The 18,904-nt window shown below is 40.9% G+C and overlaps 1 protein-coding gene across 1 annotated transcript in view; it reads right to left on the reverse strand.

The window, feature by feature from the left end:
- SNX9 (sorting nexin 9) overlaps window positions 1–18,904 on the reverse strand; it is a 162,337-nt gene that overhangs the window by 56,791 nt on the left and 86,642 nt on the right. The window contains exons 5-9 of the mRNA XM_038766702.1: window positions 14,872–15,049; window positions 10,437–10,587; window positions 4,288–4,372; window positions 2,793–2,918; window positions 2,524–2,641 (exon numbers count right to left, since the gene is read on the reverse strand). Of these exons, the coding sequence (XP_038622630.1) occupies window positions 2,524–2,641; window positions 2,793–2,918; window positions 4,288–4,372; window positions 10,437–10,587; window positions 14,872–15,049 (658 nt within the window). The remainder of the gene's footprint in view (window positions 1–2,523; window positions 2,642–2,792; window positions 2,919–4,287; window positions 4,373–10,436; window positions 10,588–14,871; window positions 15,050–18,904) is intronic.

Here is an 18,904-nt window from a genome sequence, read left to right on the forward strand (position 1 = left end):
ACTGTGCCCCATTCTCACCTGTCCCGCCGTTGACCCCAGCCCACATCCTCCCCCTGGCCTGGAATGTACTCCCTCCGCACATCCGCCAAGCTAGCTCTCTTCCTCCCTTCAAAGCCCTATTGAGAGCTCACCTCCTCCAAGAGGCCTTCCCAGACTGAGCCCCCTTTTTCCTCTCCTCCTCCCCATCACCTCCGCCCTACCTCCTTCCCCTCCCCAAAGCACCTGTATATATGTTTGTACAGATTTATTACTCTATTTTACTTGTACATATTTACTATTCTATTAATTTTGTTAATGATGTGCATCTAGCTTTAATTCTATTTGTTCTGACGACTTGACACCTGTCCACGTTTTGTTTTGTTGTCTGTCTCCCCCTTCTAGACTGTGAGCCCGTTGTTGGGTAGGAACTGTCTCTATATGTTGCCAACTTGTACTTCCCAAGCACTTAGTACAGTGTTCTGCACACAGTAATCACTCAATAAATATGACTGACTGACTGACTGACTGAATGAATGAATGAATGAATGGGGGGAGCTGAGGATTTGAAGAAGGTGGTAGCTCCAGCCAGGAGGAAAGGGTGTGAACCAGGGTTGGACACAGGAGAACTGAGAATGACGCTCAGTGAAAAGGTGAGCTGTAAAGGACTGGAGAGGTAAGCCGTGGTGTAACAGGAGAATAAAGTGGATAGGTGAAGGGGCTGGTGGAGTAATTTAATATCCAACTGTCAGGAGTTTCAAACAAACAAAGCAATCTCAAAAGCTAAAAAATTCATAAGTTGAAGTCAGGGGAGGTTGAGTTTGATTAAAAATATCTGAAATACTTGAAAAAAAATCCCTTGACTAGAACAAAAGTTATGGTTATCTTTAGTTCCCAAAAGCTTGACTTTCAAAAGAGGTCATTCCATGGAATCCTGGGGCAGAACGCTACCCAAATGCACGAATTCTCCAGATATGACAAAAGTGAAAACTGTGCTTTCAATTTTGGCTACAGAAAATATGAAAGCATCAATAACTCAATGGTATTTATTGAAAGCACTGTAGTAATTGCTTGGGAGAAATCAAGTGTATATTTAATAGACACCAATATAATATATTCTGATCACTTCTTTTGTATTCACTGTACAATCAGTTACAGAAAAACCTAGTCCATGTCCTAAACAATTTGAATTCTATGACACAAACAATCATCAAAAAGTAGTAGGTCTGATTTTCTTCTTTTGGTACAGTAATCCACTTTCCTTTTTTTACAGACAAAAAGGAACGGTCACCCTTGCAATAAGAATGCCCTAGAGTTACTTGGTTAGCTGACTTTGTACCAAGAGAGAAATTCGTATAATGTTACTGTATTACTGCATTACTGAGGCTAAAGAACAGCTCTCATTTTAATTGTTGGTCTCCCAATCTTTAGTCTGTATTTTCTTTTTTTGTCTCAAAACTTCCTCATTGCTTAAAAAAAATTGTGAGCTCCATGTGGGACAGGGACTGCATATGAACTGATAATCCTGTATCTACCACAGCACTTAGTACAGTGCTTGGCACATAGGAAGTGCTTAACAAACATCACAACTATTATTATTTTGATGATCAATCAATCAATGGTATTACTGAAACTGGGCCAGCAACGTGGCCTAGAGGAAAAAGCCTGGGAGCTGCAGTGCTAGCACTTGTCTGCTTTTTACCCTCGAGCATTTCACTTAGTTTTTCTGTGCCTCAGTTTCCTCATCTTTAAAATGGGGATTCAATACCTTGACTCTGAGTCCCATACTGGACAGGGATTATGTCTGATCTGACTGCCTTGTATTGGCACAGAGTAAGAGCTTAACAAATATCACAATTACTATTATTATGTGCAGAGCTCTATATTAAGTACTTAAGAGAGTACTATACAATAGAGCTGGTAGACAATCTCCCTGCCCAGAAGCAGCTTACAGTCTAGAGGGGGAGACAGACAGCAAAATGAACTGCGGGTATGTACATAAAGGGCTATGGGGCAGAGAGTGGGGTGAATATCCATTAAACACTTGAGGCTTTCCCCACCTTCAGTCTCACTTTCATAGTGATCCGCAATTTTTTGTTTATATGTCTCCCCTTCTAGACTGTAAACACGTTGTGGTCGGGGATTGTGTCTCCCAACTTTGTTGATTGTACTCTCCCAAGTTCTGGACATAAGCACTCAGTAAATGCCTTTGGTTGATTGATTGATATCAAGTGCTTAATCTCTTCAAATCCAAGTGCAAGGTGATACAGATTGATGGGGAGAGGTGGAGGAAGTAGGGGAAATGAGGGCTTAATCGATATATTAGATCATCTTTCCTGCAGGAAAGCACCAAGCCTAGAGTTGCTCAATATTGATACCAAGGTGACCAAAAGGGGTGCTCCCTTAACCTCTTTATTAATTTTCCACCCTCTCACATGGAGACTTTGTTCTTCTGGAGGAAGGGAACTCCAGCACTCTTGATATCTCACCCAGACACCCTCAGAAACATTTCCCATTTGAAAACAGGGAAGAGATGCAAACACTCACCTGTAACTTGTTTATCGGGAAGGGAAGGAATTGGAATGGCTGATCCAAACTTAACCAGGAGGCGTTCATATAACCAATCAAAGTGCTTATACCTGTGGTTCACAGATCGATTAGTGTTCTATAAAACAGGGACACAGAGGTGAGAAAAAACAAATAAAAATCAAACATTAGCTAGGAAAAATGAAAACAACCCTCCATACGAGTTAACATTAGACGTTAACAATTCACAACAACACTATATGTTAACACTTGAAAAATGAATCACTTACAGTGGCTGTCAACTGATATTCAATGTAGCTCTTCAAGCCGTACATTTTGGAGCCTTTCCTGGGATCAGCTACCACACAGTCAAATGTAGAGGTAGGATAAACCCACATTGGGCCATAATCTCCAACCTAAAAGGTATTTAGGGAAGAGTTAATCCCTCATATGCTAATGCAAAAGAATTAACTGATAAGTTTGCAAAATGGTTAGAGTGTTTGTGTTGACAAATTTCTTTAGAATAACCTGTGACGGCCTAGGCCATGTCAGTCAAGTAAATATAACAGTAGTGGGCTCAAACTCAAAATAAAATACTTTGACAAAACATTTTATTTAGTAATTAAAATCTAAATTAGTTTTTTTAAAAAAACCCAACACCATCATTAAAGAAAGCAGAAAGCAAGGTTTTTCTTTGCTCGAGAGCCAACCAGTGCTCCCTCCTCATCATACTGCTGATGATTAAGGCTCCTATGGGACAGGGGTTGGGTGGGGAAACACTGGACTGGTTTTATGAATCTGTTTTTGGGGAACATGCTGCAAAGAGAAGAGGTGGGGACTGGTTCAGGTTTGAGAGGATGGGAACCCTGCTGGAGTGTCCTGAGTGAGGAAGTAGCATTGGAAGCTCCTTGTGGGCCGAAAGGGATTGTGACTACAAACTCTGCTGAATTACTTTGTACAGTGCTCTGCACCCAGCAAATGCTCAATAAATACAAATGATTGATTGCCTTCATCCTCAGAAGCTCCCCCTGCCTTAGATTTTGAGCTCCTCAAATGACAAAGGATTGCGGCTAATTCCTCCCGGCATAGTCTTTCCCAGCACTTAGTACAGTGCTCTGCACACAGTAAGTGCCTTCATAAATTCTATTACTATTACTACTATTACCTACACAGTTTGGGGAATACATGAATAGGGTCAAGTGACCCCACCATCACAATCTAGGATTCAGTTCACAGGACTTGGGAGTCAGAAGAGAAATGCAAGGTCTTCCTTGATCTAATCTTTCCTAACAGCCAGCTTTCATGTGATAGTTTCTTTTCAGTATTAACTACTTAGAGACAACTTACTATTTCTTATATTTTGGCTGATTCATCAGTTAAAAAACTTGGTTGTTGAGACATGAATTGCTTAATGAGAGATTCTTTAAAAAACACACTTACTAATACAGCCATTCAAGGACAGCTTACTCTGCAAGACCTATATACAGTATAGCTATCAAGAATGATCAAAAGCCTCCTGAAAATAATGATGTCACAGTCATGCAATCATGATGAAAGGAATGATAATGATAAGAATGATGGAACAGTCTAAAAAAGGATGCAACACATTGCAATAAATTCATATACTCACAGCAAAATTGTTTCCAATTTTTCACAATACTAGCACAGTTCAGCTTTAATAAGTTACATCTGTTTAAAAACAGTTCCCCCCAAAATTAGAATTGTCTGAAAATAATTTTAAGATAAAATAAATTTGTTGGAAAAATAAAAATTACACACACTTACAATGATAGAAATTTTCTCTTTGGGTTTCACTAGCTGCTTTGTCAATAAGTACTGTTCCATTCCAGGTTTTGTGAATCCAGGAAATCTAATCATAGAAATAAACACTTTTGAGTTTATAACTCTTTCTTTCAAAATTCCACTACCCCCAGCCATATCTACCTTCAAAAACACATTTTAATCTTGTCCTGTTGTTGTTTCAAGCTCTAAGAAGAGGTGGTAAATGAAACATGGACTAATCAGATTGCTCTAAAGCGAATTAGTCACTTAATCTAATTTTAACTAGAATGTTTTATTCCAGATGGTACTACATTTTCAGGTACTGAACAGTAAAACGTGATTTGGAGGCTATCTGCTTCAAAGGTCAGATTTTCTCAGTGCCAACTTTTCTATAAGAATTCTGCAATTTAAAAATGCATGCAGAGGTTACCTTACCAAAGACTGGCATTGTTTAGAAAGTGCTTTATAGAGCAACGTCTTTGAAGAACAGTAGCTTGAAACATATTACTACACTTCTATTAATCAAGGTATTTATTGAGCACTTACTGTGTACAAAACACTGTACTAAGTGCTTGGAAGAGCACTATACAACAGAGTTGATAGATACATTACCTGCCCACAGAGAGCTGTCTCTTGGGGGAAAAAAAAATAGAAAATAGTAACTTTCCAAAAATTTTACTCTAGAGGCTCTTAGGATTTAAGGCCAACACTGAGCTGTTGTTAATGTTAATGATATTTGTTAAGTGCTTACTATGTGCCAGGTGCTGTACTAAGCACTGATGTAGATACGAGTTAATCAGGGCCATGTCCTACTGGCCCAACGAAGACCACATTCTTCATCCCCTTTTTACAGATGAGGTAACTGAGGCTCAGAGAAGTTAAATGACCTGCCCAGGTCACGCAGCAGACAATGGTGAAGCTGGGATTATAATCCAGGTCCTTCTAACTTCTGGGCCTGTGCTCTAATCACTAGGCCGTGCTGCTTCTCTAACCTAGAGATGGAGTGAGAGACCTCGGAATGGCAGCACTAAAGTGAGGTTTGAAACTCTGGGGTGTAACCTGTTATTTATTATTACCACTACTACTACTATTAATAATAATAATTGTTAAGCACTATGTTCCAGGCACTGTACTATGCACTGGGTGGATGCAAGCATGACAAGTGTATACAAGGTAGATACCTTTGCCCAGACAAGACCCCTTCAAAGACCTGGTCTGTTCTCCCTGGATTCTAGGTCCAGTGCAAGGACTAAATTTCAAGTTTTCAGATCATACTACAAGTAGACCAAAACTTGTTACGGCATTTTCCATTTGGTCTCCTGATGCTGCTGAAGCTTTTGCTGATGGAGAGAAAGCTCCTATCCTGAATGTCACATGTCAGGCTGGTTGATTCACTCTGGCTGCCCCCACTCTTTCAATTATACTTACTGAGTTCTTATTCTGTGCAGAACATTGCGCTAAGCACTTGGGAGAGTACAATATCACAATAAACAGGCATTCTCTGTCCACAATGAGCTTACAGTCCAGGGATCCTCTGTGACACCATACTATTTGAAACTCTGTTTTATTCTGCCTATAGACACTTGTCTGTCCTCTCTACTTGAGTAATCCATTTTAATTGACTGGTGCAGCACTTGTTTTACCAGGATGGGAAAGGAAGGAATAAGGGGGGGAGGTTTTCCAATCAGCTCCTTTCTTCCCTTCCCATTCTGACAAAAGAAAAATGACATAGTTCAGCCGGAGAATAAAGCGGCTTTCTGCCAAGAGGAGAGGTTCAAGGGGTGTTGGAAACACCACAACCCCCAATCAACCAACCGTATTTATTGAGTTCTTACTATGTGCAGAACACTGTACTATGTGCTTGGGAGAGTACAACAACAATTAAACAGACACATTCTCTGCCCTCAGTAAGCTTAGACTGCAGAGCTTACAACTATCTCAGGTGTGAGTGGATGTGCAGGGAGTAATTTATTACTTCGGATGATGAGGACACACTGGATCTGAAGAGAGCCTTTTCTCTCAGGAACTCAAAAGGTTTTCACTAGAATGCCTTCATTTTTATTGTCTCCACAGGCTTGTGAAGTAGTTAGGTCTTTTTTTAATACTAGTCTCATTTTTTTAAATAGGGAAATGAGAACAGAGCAGTTGAGAGTCTTGTTCCCACAGTCAGAGTTCAGTTCTGGGTCTCAGTACAGTGCCTTTCCCTTTAGACCATTCTGAAACTAAAATCAAATATAAAGTCTGCATGCTGGAATAGATTTTAAATGGAACTAGTGGGCAGCAATCAATGAACCTGTACTTGAAAAACACTTTTCAGAAAGACAAGGGTCTAGATTGACTCCAAGGAAGTTCCAAAGCAAATCTGGCTTCCCAGGGTCCTCAGGAATCAATCATATTTATTGAGCGCTTACTACAAACAGAGCATTGTACTCAGAGCTTGGGAGAGTACAATGTAACAGAGTTGGGGGAGACGTTCCCAGCCCACAAGGATCTTACAATCTAGAGAGGGAAAGAGCTGGAATAAATCAGGACTGCACATCCAAGAACTGCTCTAAACCAGAGATCATCCATCAGTCCCTTACAGAGGTGCCCGGTGTTATTTTGGATTTCCAAGCATGCTACCTATGTATTAGCAAGGACCAAAGTTAAAGTTCTTATATACTATAAGTGGTCAGAAACTTGCTATGGGGTTTGTCATTTGGTTTCCTGATGATTTAAACTGTAAGCTCATTATGGGCAGGGGACATGTCTGCTAATTCCATTGTACTGTGCTCTCCCAAATGCTTAACAGAGTGCTCTGCACATAGGAGAGCACTCAATAAATACCATTAAAGGACTGATTGTTAGACAGAGGTCAAGCGGATGGCCTGGAGTTACTTCTGCTTGGTCAGTCAGGGCTGTCACGTCTCTGCTCACTTCAGCATCACCTGCCTCATCTAGCCACACTCGGGCAGAATGAGGAGTGTGATAAACAAAAGCAATAGCAGGTCTGCCTTGACTCAAAAATGGTGGGAAGCGCTCATATCTCTAAGCAGGGTCCAAAACTGAGTGAGTATCTAGGTCCATCCCTTCTAACCAGGAATGTACTGTTCTTACTCTGCTATAGTTGTTGGTAATTTGCTTCTCCTAACTTGTTTTCGCTCACCCCATTTCCATCACCCCAATCATTCCCTATGAGACTGTTTTTCCCCTGTTCTACCACACGTCCAGGACTGTGTCAGAAGCAGCACAGCCAAGTGGAACGAGCATGGGCCTGGGAGTCAGTGGACCTGGCTTCTAATCCCAGCTGTCACTTTGCTTGCTGTGTCACCTTCGGCAAGTCACTTACCTTCTCTGTGCTTCAGTCCCTTCATCTGCAAAATGGGTTTCCATTAAGGTCACTATCAATCAATCGTATTGAGTACTTCCTTGGTGCAGAGCACTATACTAAGCACCTGGGAGAGTACAGTACAATGGAATTAGCAGACACGTTCCCTGCCCACCAAGGGAGTGTGACATGGTAGTGCCAACAAAGCCAGAATGTCTTATTGTTTCTGGAGCGGGGGAAGGAGAGACTACTACCTGCTTATTTGAGGAATTAAGATTTTTTTTTGAAGGGTGAAGTACTTTTTGAAAACATAAAATTTGTGGTTATTAATACTTCGCAAAAGAGAGAAATAGTGCTATTTTAAGAGAATACTCATACACATCACAGTTTCCAGTTTTGGAAAGATATGCCTCTACTTTTCTAGGCATTCACTTGGCTTTGGCATTTAACTGGCAGCACAGAACCATTATGCTTCATTCCACTGCACTTTTAAAATTTTTTCCGTCACTTGAGTTTTTCAAACCCAGTGACTACAGTATGTTGGATTTGATGGCGAAATCTTAGTCCAAGGTTTATAATTACCACTGACAGCTGGTCTTTAGGAGAAAAGAAAATATAATTCCAATAATTAGGACTGACCTTAATCTGACCCTTTTGTTTCACAGTGGATAAAGAAGGGCTCAAGATAAGAAGGAAATACAATTCTGAATACAAATTAAACTTGATAAAGGAATGATTCAATTCATCATGATGTGTTTTATTGGATAGGGAAACAAGTATAATTAAAGTGGAAGCAACATAGCCTAGTGGAAAGGGTAAGGGCCTAGAAGTCAGAGGACCTGGGATCAAATCCCAGCTCTGCCACTTGCCAGCTGTGTGACCCTGACCCTGAGCTGTGTGACAATTGATTTCTCTGAGGCTCAGTTTCTTCATTTGGGGATTAAATAATTCTCAAACTGGGGGACAAACTATGTCCAACCTGATTGGACACTGGACATCCCAGCTCTGCCAATTGTCAGCTGTGTGACTTTGGGTAAGTTACTTAACTTCTCTGAGCCTCAGTTACCTAATCTGTAAAATGGGGATTAAGACTGTGAGCCCCCCATGGGACAACCTGATCACCTTGTAACCTCGCCAGCACTTAGAACAGTACTTTCCACTAGTAAGTGCTTAATAAATGCCATTATTATTATTATTATTCCCTTCTATCTATCCAAGTGCTAAAGAAAGTGCTTGGCACATAGGTTTAATAAATTCTCCAAAATGTCCCTAAATTTAGAATAATTGGTCAAACATTCAACTAGCTTCAGCATAACTACTAAAATTTTCCAAATCAAGCTAAAATTTTGTGGCATTTGAACAAAGTCTACAATGAGCTAGTGAACAGAAATGTTGCACAAAACACTTGTGTTCTCTCAACGATAAAGACACTGTGGCAGGGAACGTGTCTACCAACTCTTGTTGCACTGTACACCCCCAAGCACTTGTACAGTGTGGTCTGCACACATTAAGCACTGAAGTGATATGATTGACTGATTTTATATGTAACATTTTCTTACCACAAAAATGTTACTTTATGGTGATGATGAGTCTCAGGGAAGTCATAAATATCTTTTTTAAACTTCAGAACCATAAAGCAGTATGGTCTAGTGGAAAGAGTAAATAACCTGAGTTAATAGACTCAGGTTCAAATCCTAGCTCCGACACTGGCCTGCTGGGTGACCTTGGGCAAGTCACTTTCAGTCTATTAATCAATCAATGATATTTATTGAGCGCTTATTATGTGCAGATCACATAATACAACAGTGTTAGTGGTGACTTTCCTTGCCCATAGTGAGTCTACAGTCTAGAGGGGGAGACAGACATTAATATAACTAATATAACATAAAATTTAAAGATGTGTACATAATTGCTGTGGGGTTGGAGGTGGAGTAAATATCCAATGTCACAGATCCAAGTGTGTAAACAATACTGAAAGGGGAGAGGGCTAGGAAGAGAGCTTAATAGGGGAAGGCCTCTATTTTACCTCTCAGCCTCAGTTTCCTCCTCTGAAAAATGGGGGAAAAAGATTCCTGTTGTTCTTACCTTTTAGACCAAGGGCCCAGTGTCGGGCAGGAACTGTTTCTGATCTGATTATCTTGCATCCACCACAGCAATTAACAAACATCATTATTATTACCATAAAACACCAATATCTTTCCACCCACCTGCTTCCCTCTGGAAACATCTAACTCATCTACAACTGCCCATTCTCCTCATAGACACAGACATTATAAGCAGCAGGTCTATAAGCTATTTAACTTTTTGTTCAGGAATGGGGTGTGAGCAGGCACAAGAAGAGGGAGAGCAGGACACTGAATTCAACCAGAGCAATTTAAAGAAGGAAGTCTTATGTCTACATGGGTTCTTAAATATACTTCTTGAGCACTTACTGGGTGCAGAGTACTGTACTAAGCGCCTTGGGAGTACAATATAACAGAGACACTCTCTGCCCAAAGCGAGCTTACTGTTTAAATACAACTGAATGAATGAATGAATGTCTAGAGGATATGAGCTTACAGACTCAACTCCTCTATATTAACTGGATGCCGCTTATGATATGATAGTTCAGGACTTCATACAATTCCTCTTGAAATGAGTGTCTAAGGATCCATTCAGTCAGACCCTAATACTGCCAAAAAGTAAGAGTAAAGTTTTAATATTTGAAACCCAAACTAAAATTCCAATTGTAACTCATAATATGTAGCAGGTTATTACGAAGGGGGAAAGCATGAAGGGAAATCAGTAGGACCTTAGTGCTACTTAAATCCTGCTCCTCAATTCTAACCATATTTCATGACTTTACTTGTTCAGTGGGAGCTTCATAGAACCAGCAGCACGAGAGTTGCCCCGCGGACCACCTCCTGCTTCAGAAGATTCTGTCTCCTTAAAGTAAGAAGGAGAAGTGGATTTGGGGTCATCCCAATCTTCATCCCAATCATCGTCTTCAGCAGCAGCTGGGGAGAGGAATGGCAGAAGCTTAGTTAGGAGAAGGAAAAAAAATGCCAGTAGTTCATCAAACATACTGTTGACAGGAGAAGCAGCATGGCCTATTGGAAAGAGCACGGGCCTGGCAGTCAGAAGACCTGGATTCTAAGCCCATCTCTGCCAAATGCTTGCTCTGTGACCTTAGGCAAGTCATTTCACTTTTCTGTGCCTCAGTGCTCCTGTTCTTCCTCCTATTTAGCCTGTGAGCCCCATGTGGGACAGGGACTGTGTCCAAACTAATCACCTTGTATCTCGTCCCTAGACTGCTAGCTCATTGTGGGCACAGAATGTGTCTGCCTACTGTTCTATTGTATCTCCCCAGAGTTTAGTACAATGCTCTGCACACAGTAAGCACTCAAATACGACTGAATGAATGAATACCCCAGCACTTAGAACAGTGTTTGACACTTTGTAAGCACTTACCAAATACCATAAAAAAAAAAAGGAGAAGCCTCCAATTAGAAAAGATGGAGGTGATAAGTGGGCACCAATGGGATGCTACTGGAGATTCTCTAAGCTTTCAGGTCCTAGGAACTGGTTCGCTCCCAATTCTTTCAACTCCGGTAATACAGCATGGCCATCAGAAAACCAGTTCTATGATTGGTAATGATAATCCTACTTGGTAATGATTATTTTTGGTCCTGAATAAAAACTGGCATACCATAAACATTTTTCTTAAAAAAACAAAACAAAAAACCAACATTCAGTACCCATCTCCCCAATTTCTCAAGAACCTCCAGAGGTTGCCTGTTCAACTCTGTGTCAAATAGAAACTCCTTACCATCAATCAATTACTCAATCAGCTCGCCTCCTCCTACCTTACTTCACTGGTCTCCTACTGCAGGTCAACCTGCACATTTGGATCCTCTAGTGGCATCTTGCTCATTGTGCCTTCATCTCATCCACCTCACTGCTGACCCCTCTGGCTTGTAACTCCCTTCCACTTCACATACAACAGACCGCCACTTTCCCCACCTTCAAACCTTCTTAAAATTACATCTCCAAAAAGCATGCCCTGATTAAGTCCTCTTTTCCCCAACTCCATCTCTGGTAGATCTGTATCCTTTAACCAGTTAGTTGATCTACCATAATATTTAATTAATAAGATCTTCTGATTCTCAGGCCTGTGCTCTTCCCATGCTGTTCTTCTCCTGATTTTAGTCTGTGGCTGAACATTTAATTTTTTTTCCTGTTTTTTCCTTTTTGGGAATTCTTCAACCCGTTTTCACTATCTTTCAAGTCTTATTGTACCAGCTAGTATGATAACCTTTTCATTTTTATTACAGATTAAGCTTTCCATTGCTGACTGCTTATTCATAATCAATTTCAACTTTCCAAATAACTGGAAATATCAAAATCTCTCAAAAGTACATAAAATAAACATGCTTTCACTATCACTTATTTTAGTGCATTCAAATAACATCTAATTTGGATTAAAAATTAGAATCAAGTGTTTTTGAATGTGGGGTTATTTATAGAATTCACAAACTGAAATCTGGGAGACAAGCATTTTATTCAATGCAAAGCTGAATTTCCCCATTGGTGGTGAATTGCTATTTGTATTCCACCAGCGATATGACCTATGATAACCACTGATGGTGAAATTCAACTCTGAGGATGTGTAAGACTGAAATTGTCAAAGCAGGACCTACAGTCCTGCCCATTTGTGCAGACAGAAAGCTGTCTCTTGGGTTGCTGTGTTGACTGTTTATGGTACTTGGGGCTGTTCTCTTTTTACTTCCTTGTCTCATACTCTTTCAGAAGACAGTTACGCTCGTTGTGAGGTGGGAATATGTCTCTTCATTGTTATAGTGTATTCTCCCAAGCGCTTAGTACAATGCTTGGCACACAGTAAGCGATCAAGAAACACGACTGAATGAATCAAAGTGATAATGTTCCTTTTCAGCTCTTGGAAATATCTGAAATGACAGAGTACATTAAATCTCAACAAGTTACTGGCATACCTGGCAATATTAAGGCAATCTTGCTTAAATTAGGGTGTTAGTCGTCCCCCACCCCCAACCCCAATTTAACAGTATACAAACCTTGGATTTAAGGAGAGTGCTCAAACTGGGAGAAGAATGACCATACACACAAGAGTTAAGCAAAAATGATTTTGGATACCAGTTACCCATGGAGAGTTTAGACTCTTCGCAGAGAAGAGAGGGAGGAAATCTCTCTGAAAAAATATTTTAAAATGACTAAATATTCCAGATATCACACCCTAAAACAAATGTTGATTTAATTGAGGTGTGAGTAAATACTGATCATCCTTCACACAAATACACTAAATCAACTTTAAATTGAACTTGGCTAAAGTTTAACTATAAATTGACTTAAATTTACCTTAATATTTTGACTGCCAAAACAGATAATAAAATCATTATTTTTGTCAAGCCAGAGGTTTCATAGAAGGCTTCAAGAACTGCCAAATTCTATTCACTTTTAGCATTGCCAAATGTCTTTACATGCTTTCATTATCAGAGCAAGATCATTTTCAAATACCTACATTTTAAAGACTTCATTACGCTTCATTCCAATTTTCATTTTGACAGGAGGTAATACTCTGCAATTTCTAGCTAAAATTTTTAAGTCCACATATAAATTATCAATGATCCTAAAACCATATTTATTCACACAACTGCCCCACTTTTTTGCAAAATTTTTGTAACATTAAAACAGTAGTGCGTGGAGCTGTTTAGAGTCATAAGAATTATAACCAGCAATAAAGGTAGGAGGGGAAAAAAGTAGAAAAATAAGGAGTAAAATAAGATGGGAGAAGGAAGAGGGAGATGACGGTACTTGAAAATGTACGTCTTGTTTCTATTGTATCTCTCCCCAGTCCTGTGCATACTAGGCAGTCAATTAACTGCCGCCCAATTTCTACTTTCATGTTCTCACGCTCTGCATGTCTTTGCGGGCAAGGAACCTATCTGCCAACTCTGTTTTACTGTACCCTTCCAAGCATGGCGGGAAAAGCAGCGTGGTCTAGTGAATAGATCACAGGTCTGGGACTCAGAAGGACCTGCATTCTAGTCCCAGCTCTGCCACTTGTCTGCTGTGTGACCTTGGGCAAATCATTTCACTTTTCGGTGCCTCAGTTATCTCATCTGCAGAATGGGGATTAAGATTGTGAGCCCCATAATGCACAGAGCCTGTGTCCATCCTGATTACCTTCTATCTACCCCAGAACTTAGAGCAGTGTCTGGCACATAGTAAGTGCTTACCAAATACCATTTCCCCCCCCGCCCCCCGGCATAAAATGCTCTTAGTACAGTACTCTGCACATAGTAAGCGCTCAATAAATACGATTGATGATGATGATGAGGTACCAAAAATAATCTTTCACTTCCTGCCTCTGGAAAAGGCAATTATGCAAAAAAATGTAAATATGAACATATAATAAGTACATATCAATTCCCATTCTCAGAATGTAGAGTATAAGTCTATGCCAGAATAAAAAAAAGTCTTCCACACTATAGAAATGATTTGATATGATTTGAGTTTTAACACACTGCAAAGACAACACAGAAGGAATATGAATTTTTTTATTCATCAGGGCAAGTTTGTAAAACTCTTCTTTATCAAACCTGCCAAATGCATAAAATAATGAAGCTGGTGGCTACCTATCTCTAACTACTGCTTCTTTCAATCCCTCTTTATCATTAGTTCAGTGATATTCTATATCGAGATGCTTTAGTTAGAATAAAGATGCATCCATGTCGTCACCCACTTATTTGAAAGGTGGTACTGGGAATTATGAGTGGATGTTTTGCTACATTGCCTGAGCAGGAATAATTTATTTCCCCAGTACCATACGTTATGGTAACTGCCCTATTACCCATGTAATGTTTTGGCACCACTCCCAATCTGTGACAACCTAAAACAGGATCAAATACTGCATACAGGCAACACAGCGCAGAAGGGACTATAAGTTACATATCCATCTTTTCATCCAGACTGTCAACCAATCAACAGCTACAAATCCCAACAAAAAGAATGGCTCTCTAACATAAACGATGGCCATCCTTTGTTTCTATACATGTCAACTGTGTGTGTGTGTGTGTGTGTGTGTGTGTGTGTACATACACACACACGATAGGGTTCAAACATTTGGAGCTGGTTGAGCATGGAATCAGTTTATAAGACCAAATAGAGGAGGGTGCAATTTCTGTGTTAGACATGAATGTCTAACTTCAAAGACTTAACCTTTTTAAAAGAATGGACCTCAGGGAAAGGAGGTGTCATCTCACCTGGGCCTTGATAGGCCTGTGGGTGACCAAATGCTGCATCCCAGTTGTTGGAGGCACTGTTTTTCTGGGCGGTGGCGGCCCCTTCTGACTTGGCTCCCCAGCCATCAGTGGTCGAGTTGTCCCAGTTTCCAGATTGGCCAGCATTCCAGTTGGACCAGGGGTCATTAGTACCGCTGACCTGCATAATTTCAGTTGGGGAAGAGACAAAGAAACTTTTATTATTATTATTGTTATTGATACTAATAACAACAATAAATAATTGTTGTTTAGTTAAGCACTTATTATGTGCTAATCGTTGGGGGGGATACAAGCAAATCGGGTTGGACACAGTCTATGTCCCACATGGGGCTCACAGTCTCAAGCCTCATGTTACAGATGAGGGAACTGAGGCACAGAGAAGTGAAGTGAATTGCCCAAGGTCCCACAGAAGACAAGTGGTGAAGCCACGACTAGAACCCAGGTCCTTCTGACTCCTGTACCCATGCTCTATCCACTATTTCATGCTGCTTCCTCTTGAAACTTTAGGTGGAAAAGCCACCAGATATATGTGCATAAAGAATGGCATTTAAACACACTGAGAAGCAGCGTGGTCTAGTGGACAGAGCACAGGCCTGGGAGTCAGAAGGAACTGGGTTCTAATCCTGGGCCGGCCACTTGTCTACTGGGTGACCTAGGACAAGTCACTTAACTTCTCTGGGACTCAGTTACCTCCTCTGCAAAACTGGGATTAAGACTGAGTCCCATGTGGGACATAGGCTGTGTCCAAACTAATTAGCTTGTATCTCTCAGTGCTTAGTGCAGTGCCTGGCACATAGTAACTGCTTAGTAAGTGTCATTAAAAAAAAGCATTTCTAACCATCTCTCAGATGTTGGCTGCTGAAATTAAAAGGAAACATCTAGGTTATTAATGAGCTTGAGTGCAATCCATTTTCTACTTAAATGCACTCTAAGCTACAGTAGCACTCTCTTTTAGCCCTTTAATAATTTGCTGAAAGGAATAGATAATTGGCCAGGCACTTACAAAAAGAGAGACATTGAAAAATTTAAGACTGGATGAGATTTTGTTCCAGTACTTCTTTGTTGAGTGAAGAAAAATCTATAGCAAAACCCCTAATGATTTTAGGTTAAATATTAATAGTAGAAAGGCACCTCTCCTCTGACTTTGCACTTCTCAGGTATACAGCTCACTGATAAGATGTGCTATTCAAACCAGAGGCACCTCTTTATCAGAGATGAAGAAGCAGTATATCCATCATTAATGTTCTGACAGACTCACTTGATTATCTTTTATTTATTTTTTATGGTATTTGTTAAGTGTTTACTATGTATCACGCACTGTACTAAGTGCTCAGGTAAATACAAGTTAATCAGGTTGGATACAGTCCATAGCCCACATATGGCTCGGAGTCTTATTCCCCATTTTACAGATGAGGTAACTCTGGCATAGAGAAGTGAAGTGATATGCCCAAGGTCATACAGCATACAAGTGGTGGGGCTGGGATTAGAACCCAGGTCTTTCTGACTCCTGGGCTTGTGCTCTATCAACTAGGCAACACTGCTTCTCACTTAAAGGTTGAAACCCCTTAGAAAAAAAATAAATCACCTGCTGTGCTCTTTAAGATGGACCACAACCCTAATAACATTACATGTTCTTTTCATCTAAACAATTCTATTTTAGGATGCAGATTTGAGGAAATATGGAACCACGTCATTGCTTTCAGTGAGATACAGAAACTCAACTAACACAGCAACTTGAAAAGTCTGGTTTTCAACATTACTGTTTTACTTTACATACACTGAACAGGATTTCTGGAAACATGTCACTACTGCCTCTCAAAAGTCATTTTCCTCACTGAAGAAGCTTTTGGAAGAGCGGATAGAGCCCACTAATCCAGAAAGCATCAAGACTAAAAACTTTCTAGATTAAATGTATTTATCCAAGAAATGCAATTTCCCTTTAAGGACCAAGGAAAACAATGCCTGGCTAGTGTCCAGGACCTTACTAGGCGTCACCCTGAGACTAAACCTTCGTTACCCTAGCCGTCTCAGGGATGAATTTCCTGGCAAGCCAAATCAAACCCAAAGGATGCGTCAGTAAAGAGTCAAATTTATACCAAGCAAATTAACCTTCATATAATCCCACTCCATTCTGCATCACCCTGATTTTCCCCCTTTGTCCACCCTTCACGCCTCCTTGCTCTTATGTATATATCTGTAAATTTATTTATTGTATTGACGACTGTTTCCCGACCACCCCTCCCAGACTGTGAGCTCGTTGTGGGCAGGGATTGTCACTGTTTAATGTTATATCGTACTATCACGTGTGCTTATTACAGTGCTCTCCACACCGTAAGTCCTAAATATGATTGAATGAATGAGTGACCTTTAAAAAGCACTTCATGGGGTAAGAATGTTTAGAAGTAAACTTGATTCTCTCCTCTAAACCCATTTACAAATTATAAATCCACACGAATATTTCCAATACATATTCATTTATTTTACAACTCAAGCAAAGACTTACATTCAACTGTTTGAGGGCAGAAAATGTGCCTATTGAATGTTATATTGCACTCTCCCAAGAGTTTTGTACTATGCACTGTACACGTAAGATCTCGATAAATACGACTGACAGGTTCACCATATTTCTATTATCGACACCTCTAAGTTATTAACTCAAGTAACAAGAACAGCTTAAATATTACTCCTTGCTCGAAAAAACAGTCCAAACTATGCTGCAACCTTTTGAGTTTCAAAATAATTGTTTTAAGCCACAAACTATGGACAGTTTGGGAACTTTCCTTTCACTGGAATTACGAAAAAAAGAAGAGTAATTGAGAGGAAAAATGGGCACTGAAAACCGGACACACATTTCTTAAAAACAGACTTCACTCAAGTCTTGAGTTTGCCTGGTCCAACTCTAGTAATCGTATGCTATTTGATTTTTTTTGTTTAATCACGGAAAATGAGGTCCTCGACATTTCACATAGAAAGTGTTCTATTTATGAGATAGCAGACCTGGTGACTGAAAAGAAATTCTATGCAATACAATGTACCAAAATTGCCCTTGGCTTTGGAGGCAATGCTGCTGAAGGTGAGATTGTCACAAATGAGAATCAATCATTCAAAGGTATGTATGGATCACTTACTATGAACTAGGCAATGTACCTCGTGCTTGAGCACTGTACTAATCACTTGCACACTGTGCCCTTGAAGTACAAAAGAACACCTCTGAGCCCCCAATAGCAGGTGGAAGACACTACTGACCCCTGACCCAGATCTACATCTCTGCCCCTGCTCTCTCCCCCTCCCTCCAGGCTCGCATCTCCTCCTGCCTTCAGGACATCTCCATCTGGATGTCCGCCAGCCACCTAAAGCTCAACATGTCGAAGACTGAGCTCCTTGTCTTCCCTCCCAAACCTTGTCCTCTCCCTAACTTTCCCATCTCTGTTGACGGCACTACCATCCTTCCCGTCTCACAAGCCCGCAACCTCGGTGTCATCCTCGACTCCGCTCTCTCATTCACCCCTCACATCCAAGCCGTCACCAAAACCTGCCGGTCTCAGCTCCGCAACATTGCCAAGATCCGCCCTTTCCTCTCCATCCAAACTGCTACCCTGCTCATTCAAGCTCTCATCCTATCCCGTCTGGACTACTGCACTAGCCTTCTCTCTGATCTCCCATCCTCGTGTCTCTCTCCACTTCAATCCATACTTCATGCTGCTGCCCGGATTATCTTTGTCCAGAAACGCTCTGGACATATTACTCCCCTCCTCAAAAACCTCCAATGGCTACCGATCAATCTGCGCATCAAGCAGAAACTCCTCACCCTGGGCTTCAAGGCTCTCCATCACCTCGCCCCCTCCTACCTCACCTCCCTTCTCTCCTTCTACTGCCCAGCCCGCACCCTCCGCTCCTCCACCACTAATCTCCTCACTGTACCTCGCTCTCGCCTGTCCCGCCATCGACCCCCGGCCCACGTCATCCCCCGGGCCTGGAATGCCCTCCCTCTGCCCATCCGCCAAGCTAGCTCTCT

This window comes from Tachyglossus aculeatus, chromosome 2, assembly GCF_015852505.1.
Source record: "Tachyglossus aculeatus isolate mTacAcu1 chromosome 2, mTacAcu1.pri, whole genome shotgun sequence".
NCBI lineage: Eukaryota > Metazoa > Chordata > Mammalia > Monotremata > Tachyglossidae > Tachyglossus > Tachyglossus aculeatus.